The sequence below is a fragment of the Poecilia mexicana genome, unplaced genomic scaffold (genome assembly GCF_051168715.1).
Source record: "Poecilia mexicana isolate PSO_F unplaced genomic scaffold, ASM5116871v1 scaffold_9, whole genome shotgun sequence".
Classification (NCBI taxonomy): Eukaryota; Metazoa; Chordata; class Actinopteri; order Cyprinodontiformes; family Poeciliidae; genus Poecilia; species Poecilia mexicana.
The window spans coordinates 11,738,626-11,756,782 of NW_028263378.1; the positions used below are offsets into that span (position 1 = coordinate 11,738,626).

Consider the following 18,157-nt stretch of genomic DNA (forward strand, 5'->3'; position numbering starts at 1 on the left):
GAGTCAGACACAAAATGGGCGACAGGCGGTGTGGATAGAGTGGTGGACAGAGGGATTATCTTAATCTTAATACTGCAATAAACACACAATTTTCAATTGCTGTCACAGATTCTCTTTCAGATTTAGGTCTGAACTTTGATATGGCCATTCAGACACATAAATATGTTAAGATTCACAGGTTGGTCACTTATGGCTGATTTCAACTGAATAATTAACCTCTTTCTAACTTTACCAATATCAAAATTTATATCTTGGATTGTCCTGCATTTAGCTCCATCCATCACCCCCATCAACTCCAAACAACTTCTTTGAAGAAAAGTATGCTGGTGGCCATGAAGCTCCTACGATGTTCTGTTTGGCCTCATGAAGCATTTTAACTGTTGCCAAAAAGTTCAACTTGCTTCATCTGGTCACAGGCCCTTGTACCACATGTTTGCTCTGTCTTTCATTTGACTATTGAAGGGATTTCTTGTCTTCTGCCTCTCTATCATGAAAGCCAGATTTATGGAGTGCATTACTAATACTGGTCCTGTAAACAGATTCTCCCTTTAGAGCTGTGGATTTCTGCAGCTCCTCCAGAGTTGCCTGGTGCCTCTTGGCTGCTTCTCTACTTAATGGTGTCCTTACCCACCCTGTCAGCTTAAGTCATAAACTTACTCTGGTAAGTTTATGGTTGAACCCGACTCTTTCTTTTTATATTAAACATTTTGAATACCCTTTCCCTTCCACCTCACATCACATCAATTTATGGGGATTGCACATCCTTCTCCCTCCCTGATAAAATACAATGTGGTTTCAAGGCTGTAGCATGACAAAATGCAAAAGAGTTCAAGGAGTATTAATGCTTCTGCTAGGCACTGGATTGAACATGAACATATGATAGATAATTGAAATATTTCCCTATCTGAGCCATGCGGGGTACAACATGTGGTCCTCGTTATTGTTGAGTAATAATTGGACTCTCATTTATCAGGATTGATAGTAGTTTTATTTTACGAGCTGCTGCTGTACCCAGGCGAGGCATGTGTTGACCGTGCGGTATGCCGTGCTGAGGCCGAGGACCCTGACAGCAAGCTCAGGACCGAGGATGAAATGAAGGAGACAGCTGGAGAAGGAGCACATTTTCAGAGATGGATGGACGCAAAGACTGAAAGCATTCTGCAACTGTGCTAACTTTAGACCACACATGTCGGTGAACCTGTCCACGGCGTGTCACCACATGCTTCCATATAACCCCCTTTGTGTATTTATGCGTGTGTGTTTTTCTAGGTGTGAGTATTCCTCTGTTTGCCAACACCAGCTATGGCCCACAGATAAACAGCACAAATCATTTCCTAGTCTTAACAAATCCCATTTAGGGGCTTAGATTTCATTCGTATTGCTCCAATTTCCTGCTCTGTTTGACAAGTTCAAAAGTTCATGAACTCACAGTTGGAAATGTTAAAGGGAGCGCAGCCTTGTGCCCAACAAAATGTGACCTAGAGACCTTGTTTCAGAGCCAAAGCCTTCTGTCTTGCTCCATGGGGGAGAGTACTAAAATAGGCCAATTAGTTTGAATGAAGATCTAATTTGGTTTGACAAAAATCAATCTGAATTTCATTATGAGAGATTGAGATGTATATGTGCATGATCTCACACAGAAGAATTTTACTTGATATATTTATTTATAGGGAGGGGAAATCGCATGTTAAGATTTTTTTTGTTTTAAACAAAATAATTAATGTCTCAGTTACCGAATATAATGAATGTAAACGAAGCAACTGAACCTTTCTTGAGAAAGCAGACTTCCTGCTTCCTGGAGGTTTAAACGTCTTGTGATAAATGTGTCTATGTTTCTTACCCAAACTTCAAAATAAAAAAATAAATAAAAAACTGAATATGCTGTTTCATTTGACGACAAAGTAAAAGTAAAGTAAACGATTCTCACTGTATGGTGATCTTGAATAAAAATGATATGGTTCTACAGTAATATTGATACCCAAATTGACTCCTTTTTAGAGACTGGTTAAGATTCTTAAGAAAAAAATGTTGTTTTTTGCAATCAGAAATATTTTTGATTGCAATTTGAAACTTCTTGAGCTTTTGAAGTTGCTACTTCTTCAAACTTTGGTTTACTTTAATATCAATGCAATAACTAAAAAGTTCAAAACAATTGGAACTGTGAGAAACTGTAGAGTTTTGAATAGGGACTCAGATTGGTATTGCAGTCATGGACAGTGAGGTGGATGGTAAAGAGAGTACAAGAATATTAAAGCACAACTCCAACACTCAGAGGTCAGAAAGGTCAGCATGTTCCATAACAAAAGTATATTTTAAAGCTTTTACTCAGAGTAAGCAAATGCACAGGGCACTCTACTTAAAGAGCTATTAATTAATTGATTTTTCTATTTAAAACTATCAAAAAATTACATTTACTAGATACCTATAGCAAATAGTCACCCCTGCTATGCAGAGACCTACATATGAATAAGCATTGTGCCGTACAGTAAGGTCACCCCCTACATTTGCAGTGTGCTTGTAGCACTTATCGCCTGTGGCCCAGAACAAAGGCATGCCAAATATCTTTCAGCTTGTTAAACAGAAAGACTTCTTGCTTTGTCAAAATGGCTTTTTAAACAGGGCTGAATTGGGATCAAAGGCAAGGACAGCACTGACTGCTCCCACTATGGATTGTTTGATCCTGCAGGCTGTAAAAAAGAAGCAGCTTGCTTCTTTTCCTGAGGAAAAAGTTCCACCATTCACAGAAAATAGACATGGACTGGTACTAGCACTTCTTATTTTAATCTCTTTAGTTTGTACCCTTTCCAAATACTTAAAAACTCACTCTCAGTGTTGACATTTTATAATTGTTGTAGATGAATTATTTAGTACGGAAGTGTTGCGCACAAATCTATGGTGGAACTCAAAATAAACAGCGATTACGCAAATCCCCATAGAAATCTACAAGTTACAAACAGTTTTCAAAAACGTCCTTCACTTTTTTTTTCTTGAATAGATTAATTTACAAAACAACTCATAATTCACAGTCATGTGTACAATGCTTTATATTAACATAAGTATGGTAAACTAAAAGATATGTAGACAGAGACCAAGGCCATAGTAAGACACGCTTTGAGAGCAGTGCAACTATGTCAGCAAACCAGAGTTTACTTTTATAGATTTATGTGCGTATTTCCATGCGCAGCCATATGTGTGTTTCTGTATGTACTGAATTCTGTGCAAGCTCATGTCTTTATTACACAGTGACCTTTGTGGCCATATATATAACGCCAGCATGGCCCACTTTAAGAAACAGAGTCCAAGTGCCCGACACACCACTTAACCCCCTGCATGGGACCTTGACAGCTTCTCAATGGGAGACTGACCCTGAAGGTCCTGGAACTGCTTTGTCCATACTAAAACTACAAACACACACAACTTGCTGCATAAATGCAGACGTGGATGTGCATTCATGTGTGCACCGTGTAGCAACTAAAGCACCTTGCAACCTTTAACCAGGCATGAGAGGCTACTTTCTGCTGGCAAAAGTATTCTCTTGAAAGAAAAAGCTGCATCTGTTACTCGACAAACAAATAGAAAAACAATGAGATATACTTAAATTGAGATAAATGCAAAAATGAAAGGAATTATTTAAATGGAAGCTGCATTGTCTTTAAATCCCAAGGTTGTGAGAGAGCAAGAGAGAGCAATCCGCAAAAAAAACAAAAAACTGATTCCTCTGTTTTATTCATTTTGGTTTCTGATTTCCTTTTGCTGTGAAACATAGTGGGAAATGTTTTTAGTCTTCTGGAAACTTTAGAGGTAATGCTAACACCTTAATTTTCTAGTACCAAACTCCAGTACTTGAAAACCGCTACTCTCAATCAGGTCTAATATAAAATAATAAAAATGGTTCAAAATGTCTGCTCTTATTGCGTTGGTCTTGGTTTTACATTTGCATTGTAACTTGCTTTCTCAATAAGTAATGTGATGTCTCGTCTACTCCTACAAGGAGGGATGTGTGGGGGAGAATGGCTAGAAGGATATAAAGTACATAGTTCTTGAAGCTTTACAAAATCTGGAAACTTGACTCATCTTATGTCATCCTTAACTTTCATCTGTCTGAAAATCAGCTGAGGTGGTCATGATAATGTGATTTGGATCATTGGCGTATTTTTCTGTTTTTTTTTTTTTCTTTTCATTGACATGCTATTTGGCAACACTTGTAAGCCTTGCACTGTACTTGTGAAATTGTATTTGGGTACTTGCCAATATAATATTTATCACATAATAATTTTCTTTTTAAAACTTTATTGTGCTGACAAAATTATCAAGATTAAATTTTATGAGAGAAAACTTGCCTTCACATATCAATCGGCTGTTTGCACAGGCACATATAATTACAGCGTTTCTCAGTAAAGATGAATAACACACTTTTATTCTGAGAACGCCTGGGGACAAACAGGATCAAGGAACCATGGGAGGGTTCAAATATCTTTCTGTCTGTTTAGCAAATGTACAACCCTTAATGTTGCACTTCACTCCACTCCTGTAATGCCTAAAGACACGATCTACTGTAAAATTAATGTTTCAAGTATCACCTCATTCAATGAATTAAGTGAACCTAGAGAAAATGTTTGTAGTAAAAGTCCCAGGAAGCTTTCTTAAGTAGTTTTAACTTAATGTGAAGGGTTCTCAGTTCCTAGCAAAACCATTTCCAAACAGTATTTTCTCAAACTACTCTTTTAAGGGTAATTTGAAAATATCAAGGGGGATAGAGACGGAGATCAAGTAATGACCCTGGAACTAAAAGCATCCGGTAAAGGGCGAAATACAAAGATGGGCTTTACAAATGAGGAGGCATCTAAATAAGAAGTATGTGTTGCCGTTGTAGATTCACCTAAATGGACGAGAATGACGTTGCTGAACTAAAATTGAGTTTCTAAGGACTTTTGGTCTTGTGCCGTTTTCATCATTCTTCAGTGAGTGTATCCAGAGCCAAATTATCATTAATCATGATATGCGTTTGTTTGGCATGCATTTCGACAAAACACAAGTTCAAAAAAGAATCGAGTTATTGTTCATAATAAAAATATTTCTTGGTTCTATACTGTAATATAGAAGGAACAACCATCAGTCACCAGGTTGTTCGTTGGTTTTCTTTATCGGAAGCTTAAATTCCAACTATAGGCAATAAAAGGAACCCCATTTTGTTCAAAGTGATAAAATAAGTGAAGATTCCAGTATTTCAAGATAATACATTTTCACTGATATACATGCATGTGAATTTTTTGTAAGTTCATTTTCAACAGAGCAATATATTTATAGCTAATATATTGCTCATCAATTTGTCGTTGATGGCTTACGTTAGGACCAGTGATGAAAATCGTGGTGATTGAACTTTTATATCAACTATTGCCATCATTTCTAAATCGCAGACAGAGATTAAAATCTTAAAGGGTTTTCTCAGGATGAATTGCAAATCCCAGACAGAGGACTGCAGGGACAAGAGAACTGAACAAACTTCACAGGAAGACAATGGCTATTCTTCTTCTCGCAATGACAACTCCCAAAACAGAGTGAGGTTTGACAGCATGCCCTAGTAGTGCTTACTTGCTTGCTAATCTAAAAAAAAAATAAAAATTGAACATTGTCCTTTTCCGATCTGCAGTCAATTTCTTGCCGCATTTGTACAATAAAGAGATGGTGAGATAAAAACCAAAAACAGATTTTTCGACTTCCTATTGTTTCTTTGCAAAGTGCTGCTTAAATTCCTCTTTTTAAAGCTTGTGCATCCACCGAAGGCCTCAGACGCTTTCTGCAGAAGCTCACATTTACAGTAGTGTAGGATATATCACTAAGGGTTGAGAACTATGAAAAGAGGGCAGGGGTTTCAAGAATGCACCGCTTTTATAACATCTTGTTACATCTCCATGGCAACCCTCCGCGAAGGCCAGAATGTGTGTAGGGTATGTGCTCCTTTATGTATTTATGGTGCAGATATTAAGTGAAAAGGACATTTTAGAGTACTCTATATGTCTATTTGATTTGTGCAGTGAGTTTAATAAAACAAGGAAGACTCTAGACTTTCTCATCCTCTTATCTTGTTTCCTGCACATTTACCTTAGCATAGGGGTGTTTTGTAAAGTTGAGCTTTTTAAACTTTATATCATGTTGTAATGTTATTTGCTCATCACAAACATACCTGGAGAGTTGCTTTGATCATTCCATGCATTTTTGAGGAATCCTTGACTCTCTTGCATCTGCCATTCTGGGGTGTCTAAACACTTGCTCTCACAAAGTGTTGCCTATTTCTACAAAGCTCCTCCTTGGAGCTGCTGTCTCTGGTCGAGCTTCTGCCTCACAAAGCATCGCTGTGCGTTTTCAGTACGTATCATTTGAACTATTTCTCAGTCCAACGCTCCTAAGAGCAATTTTTAAGGGCATAGTGAGAAGTATTGCTGTGATGACGTGCTGAAGGTGGAGTGTCGGAAAGAGAAGGAGCTTCTTAAAGAAATAGAGGCCCAATTTCATGGCACCATATTATGAAGTCAAATTTATTTTCAGTCATGTTTGATATATATGACCTTTTTAGAACTGATTGGGAATATCAGCATATATTCTACTGAGCTACTGAAATCAGGCCATGGCCAATTCAACCACAGGGAGGAGGCAGAGGAGCTGGATCTTTTCACAGATTATCTGTCTTATACTAACAGGACATAGTGACAGTTTTAACAAATATGTAAAGAACATATTTTTATGAAAAGTGCCTACTTTAGCTGTTTTATTCCTTTTTTATTTAGTATATACTTTGCATTTGAAAATGTATTATGTTTCCGTGAAGTAATCACAGTGTGTATCACAATTGCTGTGTTTTTCTTTCAGTTCAGCCACTGCTTTTTTTAAATTTTGTTTTAGCTTTTGCACCAAGGACTTTATGCAGCGTCGCTCACTGTTCAAAGAAGCAAGCAACCTCAACCTGAGAATATATATATATATTTTTTTATTTTTATTTTTTTGTGCTTCCACACATGCAGCGCATCACATCAGCTCTAATGACTGCATCGCAGTGGCAAGTTCAAGCAGCTCTGTGCTTTTTGTGTGTGTTTATCCAAGCTCCTGTAATCTCTTCAAAGTAAGATGGTCTACTTCCAATTCAGGTCTCGGACAAAGACTTCAGCTCCATTCATTTACATGGGATATCACCCTCTTATTTTTTTTTCCCTTCCTCTCTTTCTTTCTCTCTCTCTCTCTCATTTTCTCTCCCTCTTTCTCAGAAACATTAGGAGGACATGTTACACGACTCAGAGCTGTTTCATTGCTGCTGTTCTGTCCAAACTGCCAAACACCCTGTCACCATAAAACAATGAGTTGTGATTAATGGCCGTCCCATCTCACCACTCAGTGATACATGACTATTAATTGATGCTTGCTGCCCGTGTATGACCGTGGAGAACTCACATGCTTCCAGAGGAAAGTGGGCTTCCACTCAGGTCCCAGTAAACATGTCAAAGTGAACAGTATTTACAGAGGGATTGAAGCGGGTTTGGGGGCGGCCATGATTCAGAGGAATGGCCCCAGGGTCTGACAGGATGTTGGGTGTGTGTGTGTGTGTCATTTTTCCCCCGACTCCCTTAGTGATGAGGGAAACACATAAAGAAATCCTTTTACACACAGATATACACCATGTACACACATGCAGTGGTTCACACTCCCAGAGTGAGCGCACATCAGTGCTTGGCAGTCCAGCAAGTTCATGAGCTCAGAGGAAGTATCCGTCTGCCCTTTTCTTCCTCCCCCCTCCTCTTTTGAACTTAAGTTTCAGCATGCTGAAGCCCACTACATCAAACACTTACATTTCTGCACGTCATTCAGCACCAAAAGCAGAACAAGAACTTGTCTGTCACTGATCTTAATTCAGTGTCTCCCTGGGGAAAAATGAGCATTGACAGACAGAAATGGTAGAAATGAATATTGTAAGATCACAGTCAATGGTGACGGTGATAGGATACAGGGTGGAGGGGATGTTGAAAAGATGGAAAGGCTCTTGATAGGGGGAAAATGAAACAGATTTGGGAAAGAATTCCCCTCCCTACAGATACTATGTTATACGGGGGTGACCACCTGTTGTAAGCCTTGAGGTACACCATCCATAAAGCCACAACAGATGGACACAATAAAATGCACCGTGACCGGCAGATGTGTCCGTGTTTGTGCATTACACCAGACAAGCCATATAAATGTGAAAATATGCCCTATATGCATCTTACATACAGGCTGTTAGATGCATGATACTCAATAGCCCTGATGTTACCGTGTCCTGTCCCCAGATCCCCTCCTGACGTTGTAAGCCTATCGGCCATTTAGCCAGTCAGGAATGTAGCTGTCAACTAATACAACGCGGTGACATTCTCACATGTTCCTCCCGTGTCTGATCTCTTTCCCCCGGTAGCTGTCTCTCTCTGTCTCCATGCTGTACTCGTCAAAATTTATGTTGCATATCCAATCCTCGTGGTTTTAGTTTCTCACATAAATATATTTTATTTTCCTAGAAAGTTTGCCAAAAATAAATAAATAAATAAAACTTAACCTAGATAAAGGTTAAGTTTTGGCTAGGAACTATTTTCTTGTAGCTATTTTGGATGTAAAATAAGCGTTTCTTTTACTTGATTGCCATTTGCCACAACACAAGTTAACGTTTTCATGCTTAGAGTTTTAAGTAAGTAAATTGTTTATTTCATTTTCAGAATTCATGCATGTCTCACCTACATTTCTTTCTGCTGATCACTAAAACTTACATAAAACTCTAGAAAAAAACTTCCCTTTTTCTCTTTTAAAGACATTTTACACATTTCATTTCTAAATGTACTATTCAAGGTTGCCTCAATAGTTCTAAAGTATTTAGACTTTTAGGCAATCTAAACGTGCTAAGCGTCATTCAGTTCACTATTATTTGTGACCACACTCCGTCTCCACCAGTGTAATTAAAAAGCTATGCATATCACAGGAAAGTGGTTTTGACACTTTCCCTTGAATTTTCTGCAGAAGCAGAAAAAAATGTTTTCTACAGTCAAAATATTCTGAAATCGACGGATGGTGGAAATGTAATTTCGCAATCAGGATGATTGCGGAGTGGAAGTTTTATGGTGCAGTTGTCAGTTCTTTTTTTTTTCACACTTTTCTTCTCTTTTAACCAAGACATTCCTTTAGCATCAGTAATCAAAAGATAAATATATGTCAGGAAGGTTAAGTCCCTTTTTCACGAATGAAATCAGGAAAATAAAGATTGACAAAGAGCAACAGGTTCTCTCCTCTCTCCCTCTGCCTCTTTCCGTCTGTCAGTGCGTTCTTTCTTTCAGCTCCCCCTCGTTTTCATCCTCAGACCCAGGCCAATCATCTGCAATTAGACAACTGTGCAAACTATATAGAGAAGTGTTTGCGATGTGTGTTTGTAGCGTATGTGTTGAAAGGTCATGAAAAGACTTTTGCGTGTGCATGCATGACTTGGGTTCAGTTGGAGTTCATCTCCTCTCGGCTAATCTTGTGTTCCCCTCTGGATCAAAATCAACAAATGACTCTTTATTTTAGCGGCATGTACACTTGCATGGAAAACCCGACACAAAAACTGGGAGTGAAACTGCAGTTTTCCGCAACTAGGTTTCAATGATTTTCTAGTTTGAGGTTACTGAGATTTTATGTATCGGCCAGCAAAACGATGCCTGAGGATGTACGAATTTCATTGAGGAGGGCAAAACTGTAGGCAGACCTTAGTCAGGGTCTTGAATTGAATTAAGAAGTGTATGAGAAAATGAAAAGAACAGAAAAGGGCAGGGGCAAAACCATGACAGAAAATAGGAAAAGCAGCCACATTCGCAGAGATAATCTCCTTTTCTGAAGCACTCATGGCAGAGTTTGTAATGCAAATCGCTGTCAGCAGTGCTTAAGTGCTCATGTCTTGTTCTTGTCAAAATCTCTTAAGAGCATGAAGGAGTTTTGTCATAGTGCATGCATCAGTTGTCCACTTTGAGTTCACATGTTGTCATCAAACGTTTGCTGCAACACAGACAGATATATGGCTCAGCTTGAAAAAATCAAGAGGTAACCGTTTACATGGACTTTTTTAAAGTGGTTCCTACTTGATTAGGCTAACATTTTAGTCCTTTTAAGTTTAACTAACTTTTGCAGCATTAGAAAAATAATCTGACCATTCATATTTATTTTGGATTCCAAACCTGGTTGGATTTGCCTCTAGAAAAGTCCAAATTTTCTATGGCAAAGAATCGACAAGATTCCATAAAAATGTTGGCATCACACAGCTTTTGTCAGATTTTTCTGAGAAATGGTATTCCATGTTGATAATCTCCCATTGCACCAGATCCCAATGATCCTCTGTTATATTGAGATCTGTTGACTGCAAAGGCCATGACATTGGAGTACAGTGAACACATTGTCTTATTCAGGAAAGCACTTTGAGATAATTTGAGCTTTGTCACACAGTGGATTATCCTTGAAGTAGCCAGATAGAAATAAACATGTTCAGCAGCAATACTCAGGCAGCTTGTAGGGTTTAAACAATGATCAGCTGGTTTTAGGGACCCAAGGTCTAAAAATAAAATGTACCCCATACCATTATACCACCGTCAACAGCAGCAGTCTAATTTGTTCATGCAAGGCTGGATGGATCCATGATTTTATGTCACCAAATTCTGACAAGCTGACTGTAACTTAACATATTTTCAAACTGTCTCAGTCCAGTTTCAGTTTGTACCTGACAGGAGTGGAATCCAGTGTCTGCTGCTGCATCTCGTCTGCTTCAATGTTGTTGAGCTGCACAATAAATATATTGAACCACAATCATTATCACCGTTTCGACATGCACTGAGCTGTTATTTTTTGCGTTGAAGCAATGGAATACATATTCTGAAAACCACTCAAAAGCTTCAAGTTTTTAAGTTAAAAGTAGCCTCCCTTCACATTGACTGACCTTTTAAGATACTTTATCAGCTCAACAATATTTGTTCATGCACTAAGCATATTTTTACATTTACAGCTCTTAAACTTTTACTTGCCAACTCCCTGGATGTGTTTGTAGTGAAGCGTTTTTGCAAAATAAAACAAATAGATTTTTTTTTTAATCCGGTTAATGTATCAGTGGTTGGTGTTGGAAGGTGGTCTACATGTGAGTGACTCCATCGAGTGGTGGTATTTACAGTGATACTGTGCCTTGGAAACACATTGTGAAGTTCCTCTTCCTCGCCTCCGTTGAATCTCACTTATTCAGCTGGTTAGAAGGCTGGAATTGCCTGCTTGCCACAGAGCTCCCCCGTCTTTCTCTTTCACTCAGGTTATCTGTCTTTCCCCGTCCCCCTCGCTCTCTGTCTCCAGCCACCGATGCTCGGCTCGGAGAAGTAGCTGGTGGGGCCGCGTGTGAAGCGCGGAGGCCCCTGTGTGTGTTTGTCTCTGTGAGTGCGTGTGCCTCTGGTGCACGCCCTGCAATGTCACTGGGCTGTGTAATTGAAATGGAAATGAGCCAATCAGTGACTGCAGTGGTGTGCCACCTTTCGCTGCATTCACTCCACTGTTCCAGCTCTGCCAGACTCACTCTGTTTGTAACTCTGAGCAAGTTTATGTGTGGGAGCTGACAGTACTTAGCTCCTGAGTTTTCACCCAAAAAGCCCTGTCGAGTTGGCGGTGGTGTGAAAATGCCACCATTGGTCGATAGAAATGATGTCCCCCTCACCGACAAACACACACACGCTGCGTCCGGCTGATGTTTTTTCCATCTTTGTGTTGTGACCTACAGCTTATTGGGCCAGCTGTGGCATAACGAAACATGTAATTATCACCATTTGACAATTAGCCTCTCATCCAAGTTCTGCCCCTAATTACCTATTTAACTGCTTGAGGGCGTCCGCTGTCAATCTCTGCTGCTACAGTTTCTCACAAGAATGCGAACAATTGCTGCCAGAAGTATGCCGTAAACTCCAGAGATCTGACTGTGGTTTGGGTGGAGTGTGTGCATGTGTGTGGCGTTAAGGGGGAGAGGATTGGGTAACTTCGCAAAAAACTCCACATGGACTTTTTTGTTCCTCCTTGAACGTACTTTAGTCCTGTCTCTAATTTGGAAAGCTCTTTTTTTCCCTGGACTGAATCTCAGGGTTTTTTTTTTTTGGTTTTTTTTTGACAATACTCCTCAGAGGAGCTGCTTTTGAAATAAGGGAAAACAAGAATAAATCAGACTGAACACTTTTATGGACTAAAGATGAAATTGGCCATCATGATAATTTGGGCCGTATAAAATCCATTTTTTTCCTCCCAAATTCCACTTTTTTTTATTTTATTTTTTTTTTATTCACTCTTTCAGGCATTGCTCCCTGTCAGAAAAATGACAGTATTCTAATGACACTTCCTTCATTCAAGCCAGAAATGAATTATTCTAATTTTTCAAACGTTTGTTAAAGTCTCAGCGAGAGAAAACCTACACAACAACTAGTTAAAGCTTTTTAGCTGGTCATGCTGTCTCATCTGGTGAATCAGTTTTTTTATCATAACACTTTAGGGTCTTAAACCTTGCATGTTCTGGAGGTCTTACGGACATAATGAGGAAAATAAAAGATTGCTTCAGCTCAATAAAGATTCATAGTCAGGGCCAGTGAATGTATGTGAAAAGTCAGACTCCTGAGGCTTTATTTCACTGCAATCTTAACATAACTCCTTTCTAAAAGTACATTTGAAACGCTACATGCACCACATCTGTTGAGTAACAGACCCCTGCCTAGTTACTTCATGAGGTAGTGGGACTGATTAAGCAGCTAAAATCAGATTGTTATATTCCTGGATTTACATTTTATAGGCTTTCCTCAAGTTTCTGTATAATCTGAGTAAGTTATTTATACATTTACAAGCACATAAATTAGAACATTTATAAAAATTGGATTCAGTTTTCTTATGAAGTTAAGATTAAGATGATTAAACACGGGTCAAGTTTTAGTGGTTTGTATGTGCAGCACAGTGGCTGTTGTATGTTTGAGGAGCTTTTTTCTGTTTTTGGGTGAAAAACAGTTTCTTCTCTCTGCTAAAAAAGCGGGGAGTGTTTGTACAACTGCAGCAGCCGATTATGTCTCAAATTGCTACAGATGAGACGTCGGCTGCATCTGAAACTGCCACATTACAACCACCATAACAAGATGTTTATGGGAACAATGAACAAAACAAATCCATAACATGCAAGATTTTCTCTAAACGGACTTGACTGCTCACACTATCAGGCCATGCGCATGCAGTTTTAGGGGGAAATCTCCCAAAAACGATGAATGTACGGTTGGATAAATCCTGCACACATTCACAGAGAGCCTGGCAGTGGAATCAGCAGTATTGCCGTCTCCTCTTTGTGTCCTGCCTTGTCTTTTGGAACCAGATTCTTTCACTTCTCCCCACCTCATGTCACTTTCCCACTCTCACTCTCTTTCTTACTTTGTGCCATTAGCAGCTTTTGGCTGTCTTACTGCTGCTCCTTTGCCAATTTTATTTATTTATTTTCCTGGCAGTTCATTCAACTGATAACACAAACCCGATGCTTGCTTGTGAATGCTCATCAGGTGTAAGGTGGGTGTGTTTGCCGCATAGGTGTCACTTTGTGTGCGTGTTTGTGAGGCATGTTACAAATGCCTGTCCTGTCCCTTTTTATGAGCTCACTCACCCAAACATCCTCTGGCTCATTTGCAGTCAGGGCCACCAGCTACTATTCTGACTGCTGAGGCACAGAGAGAAGGGCAGCTAAAACATCACACAAACACACACGCATGCATTCTCGCTGTAATCCTCATGCTGTCTCACACACACACACACACGCACGCACACAAACAGTGTGTGCACTAACACAGAAGCTGGGCCAAGCGGATGGGAGGATGCGACCATCAAGTCGCTGACATTTTGAAGCAGTAAGAGAGATGCATGGCTCTTCCTGGACCTCCACAGACATGTTTTAAATGAAATGTTACAGATGAGTTCCTCACTGGCTCAGCTGTAAACACCCTTACCCTGGTATTTACCCTACATGGGTAAACAGAAAGGGGGGGGGGGGAAAGACAACAACTTTTTAACCTGGCTCATGCTCATATATACACAGATGTGCATTAATATACAGAGCAGTGGCCTGAGGAACTCGCATGATGACAATCATGAGAGATGGCTTGGCTCAATTTGTAGATTGATTGTTGCATTAAACATTCCATTATCCAAACATTCAGCCGAAGTGACAAGTGAGCGCACCCGGCCCGTATTCTGCTCAAACTGCCATTTGATCTTCAGAACAAGTGAATTTGAGTCGTGCTGGATCTCTGCACTGGAACCCGCTCGCGCCGATCCGCAGCCTGCATCCAGAGTGGTTTTACAGAACTTAATGTTTATTTAGAAAGCCAAGAGGACATTCTGTACACTCACCAACTACTTAATTAGGTAAAATTTACAAATCATCCAGTCATATGGCAGCAATTCAGAGCATTGGGGCATCTAGATGTGGTGAAGACAATTGGCGGAGCATCAGAACGAGGGAGAAAGGGTATTTATGTTGTTCTGAATGAGCAGACCACATTCATGGTTTGCTCATCCAATTCCTTGTTGACATCAGAATAGAGTGGACTGACTCTTTCAATGTGATAGAAAGGGAATATTTCCTCAAATAACTATTTGCTACAGCCAAGTTTGCAGGGTACTGTTTCTGGGTGCACCGCATGTCAAACTCTGATGCAGATAGACGACAGCAGAAGGAGACCACACAGGACTCCACTCCTGCAAGCGTAGAACATGAAACCTGAAGCTACATTTGAGGCTCAGCAAAACTGGACAATTACAGATAGAAAGACATTGACGGGTCCGATGAGTTCCCATGTCTGCTGCATGTTCAGGCAGCAGGGTCGGCGTTTGCCAAGAACCTCTTACACCAAGGAAGGAAGGACTTAGGACTTAACTATAACACAAAAGAACCAGAAATAAAATCTTGATATACAAATACTTTTCCAATCTCATATATTTTTTGGAGGGGAAAAACTCCAACGGCATTTTTTAAGAGTAATTCGCTGGTGTCAGAAGTTGGACGTTTCACTGAAACAACATAAAGCAAATAAGTAAAGTGAAAGATGAAGGAAATTATGACATTATAATGTATATGTTTTTCACCAGCATCTGAGGATGTTTGAAACATTTATTGAAAAATCAATAAATCTTTCCCCCCCCCTCTGCTTTAATTTTCACTATCTTGTGAGGACTCATTAGCATGCCTTAGTTCTTTATAACCATAAATCTTGAAGCTCTGGAGTTTATAGGATAAAATTATTTATGTCTCTTGCTTGCTCTGCATGTAATTAGAGCGCTTGCAGAGTTTCTTAAGAGTTTTTTGAACTTCTTGTAACCTTGTTGTGTTATAACATCGAAGGGTGGGTCTGAAATATTAAGTCATGTCCCCTGCATGGCTTTCAGTTAGCCACAGATAACAAATATATTTAGTATGTCTCTTGAGATTAGAATAAAAGCTAGTTTTTTCAGCCATTAAATTTGAGAAGTAAAACACATAGATTCATCACATATTGCTATGTCTCAAATATTTATCAGTGTTTTTTTTTATGATTAGCTGTTAAAAATCTCCAAATTCAGTTTTTCAAGAAATAAGAATGTTACTTGAGATTAAAATTAGATTTTTAATATAGAAATCTCAGCCTACTGAACAGTATGTCCATATACCGAACAGCATATGCACTTAGTACATGCTCTCTTTTAGAAGAATTACTTCATCAATGGAGTGAGGCTGTGGTTATGTCTGTTATTTTTGCTAATTTTCTACTGTATTTTTTCCTTCCATTAAACATTCCATTAACATTCTAGAATACAGCACTCCGTAAACCACCAGTTCATTTAGCCATGACCACAAGAATAAAAGTGAACAAAAATACATGCAATACATTTATCATGGTGCTACTTAATCTTTATAGTATATTAATTTTTAATTTGTTGCCATGAACATGAATACTTGGCAACTGTGTACATACAAGTCATAGTGTGCATCAACATTACAGTCTGAAGAATTTCAGATGTGAAACATTTTTTGCTCAGTGACCAATGAATGAAAAACCCTCCTTGATAAACAGGAATGCGATCAACACTGAAACAGCTCTAATTCGGCCCACAGATGAGATGCCTGTTTGATGGGTGACAGAGAAGAAATAGTCTCTGTGTGTGTGCTGACGGTGACGGTGTGTGGCCTTTGATGAAACTCCCTGTACATATTGCAACCCCGTGACCCTGCACAGCCTGTTCTAGATCATTGCTGCTGTAAAGATGCTTCACTGCACAGCCCTCGGAGACAGTTTGGCTCCGTATTTTTCCTATCGTGACATTTACGGTCCTGCAATCCTGTATCCTTCTGACCAGGTCTATTTTACACTCACACTTTTTTTTTTTTTTTTTTTTGCTGTAGCATACCCTCAAGTAAACGTTTTCATTTTCTTGAGAGATCTAAAAATCTGTTTACTTGTGTGGATATTTTCTCTGGGCCAGATCCTCGATTGCTATGATTTAGATGGAATGCGGTTGGTATGTGTGAGTAAATATGTATTGCAGGAAAAAGATTTATAGATAAACCAACTCATCTAAAAGTATTGGACCACGAGTGTGCGTGTGCTTACAAATTTTTCAAGTACAAGAGGATATAAAAGGAGTTTGAGTTTATTCTGAATTCAAATGAAGTTTAAAAATGTTCAGGCAACTTTTAAAGCACATGTGAACCCTTTCTGTTCTCCTTCTCATCCAGGTTCCACCGTGGTGATTATCACATCGACGTGTGCATAAATGACTACCTGGATGTCTACTGTCCTCATTATGAGGACTCTGTGCCTGAGGAGCGAACAGAGCGCTATGTCCTCTACATGGTGAACTACGACGGCTACAGCACATGCGACCACACCGCCAAGGGCTTCAAGCGCTGGGAGTGCAACAGGCCGCACTCCCCGAACGGGCCGCTAAAGTTTTCAGAGAAGTTCCAGCTCTTCACTCCCTTTTCTTTGGGCTTCGAGTTTCGACCAGGCAGAGAATATTATTACATCTGTGAGTACCTGCCATCCTTGCATACAAAGCTTTGACAAAGGAAATATAACATTTTGACACATTGCAACCACAAACTTCAATGTATAATTAATTTCTCATCTTTGGTAGAGAAACTCAAAGTAGAGCATTGATTTGAGTTTGAAGCACAAGAATACACACAGTTTTAGTGAACAAACAGCATCATAAAAAAAAACATACATTTATAGTAGTGAAAAATATGAAGTAACATAACGTAACTTGACCTGACTGACAGAGTTGCACCACTCTTCCCAGACTTAAGGTTTCTCAAAGGCATACTATTCCTCAGCCCGACTTTCTGTGTGCTCAATTCAGAGCATTGAGAGTGGCGTGGCAGCGATCCTAGCAAATACTTCAGCCAGGCTTTTCACACCATTTCTGTTGCTCACAGAAAAATCTTTTTCTTCCCTAAAATGGATGTGGAATTCATAGGGGAGTCCAAACTGAGACGGTTTGAACGTTACAGCTCACTTTCTCCCAGCTGCACAAAACCACATCTCAAAAAGGAGGGCCTGTCCGTCCGTCCGTCCGTCCATCCGTCTTCTGCATTCATCCTCTGCCTCCTGCTCTGCTCGTGGTATATGTTACGTCGTCTGCTTCTTTGACAGTGGAACTGAGCCAAACTGAGTTCATCTAAAGTTAAAACCCCTGGGAAATTAGGTTTTATCAAAGCCAGGGTAATGGAGTAGAATGGAATGGAGCTGTTTTTCCCCACCACAGACTACACCCACGGTTAGCCAGAGGAGCCCCTGTCAGGTGATGCGTTTGCTGTTGTTTCTTTACAACACATCGGTCTCAAGAATATCCTGATTGTTGCAAAACAGATGTAATGCTTGATTTTAGAGCACATGTGCCAAACTCAAGACTCACGGGTCAAATCCAGCCCACTAAAGTTGTTTAAATAAAACTTTGAGATAACGGCTGTGTATTAAGTATCAAATTATCAGCCAAATAAAATATGTTTTGTCTAAGTTACATTAATCTGAAAGATGTTAAATATCATTTAGTTTTAAGAAGCACTGAGGATACAGAGAAATTTATATATTTTAACAGTTTAGTC

At 39.5% G+C, this 18,157-nt stretch overlaps 1 protein-coding gene across 2 annotated transcripts in view; it reads left to right on the plus strand.

The window, feature by feature from the left end:
- Positions 1 to 18,157, plus strand: part of efna5b (ephrin-A5b) — a 117,715-nt gene that overhangs the window by 74,686 nt on the left and 24,872 nt on the right. For both annotated transcript variants that reach the window (XM_088008802.1, XM_088008803.1), the window contains exon 2: positions 16,787 to 17,079. In XM_088008802.1, coding sequence (XP_087864928.1) covers positions 16,787 to 17,079 — 293 coding nt within the window. The remainder of the gene's footprint in view (positions 1 to 16,786; positions 17,080 to 18,157) is intronic.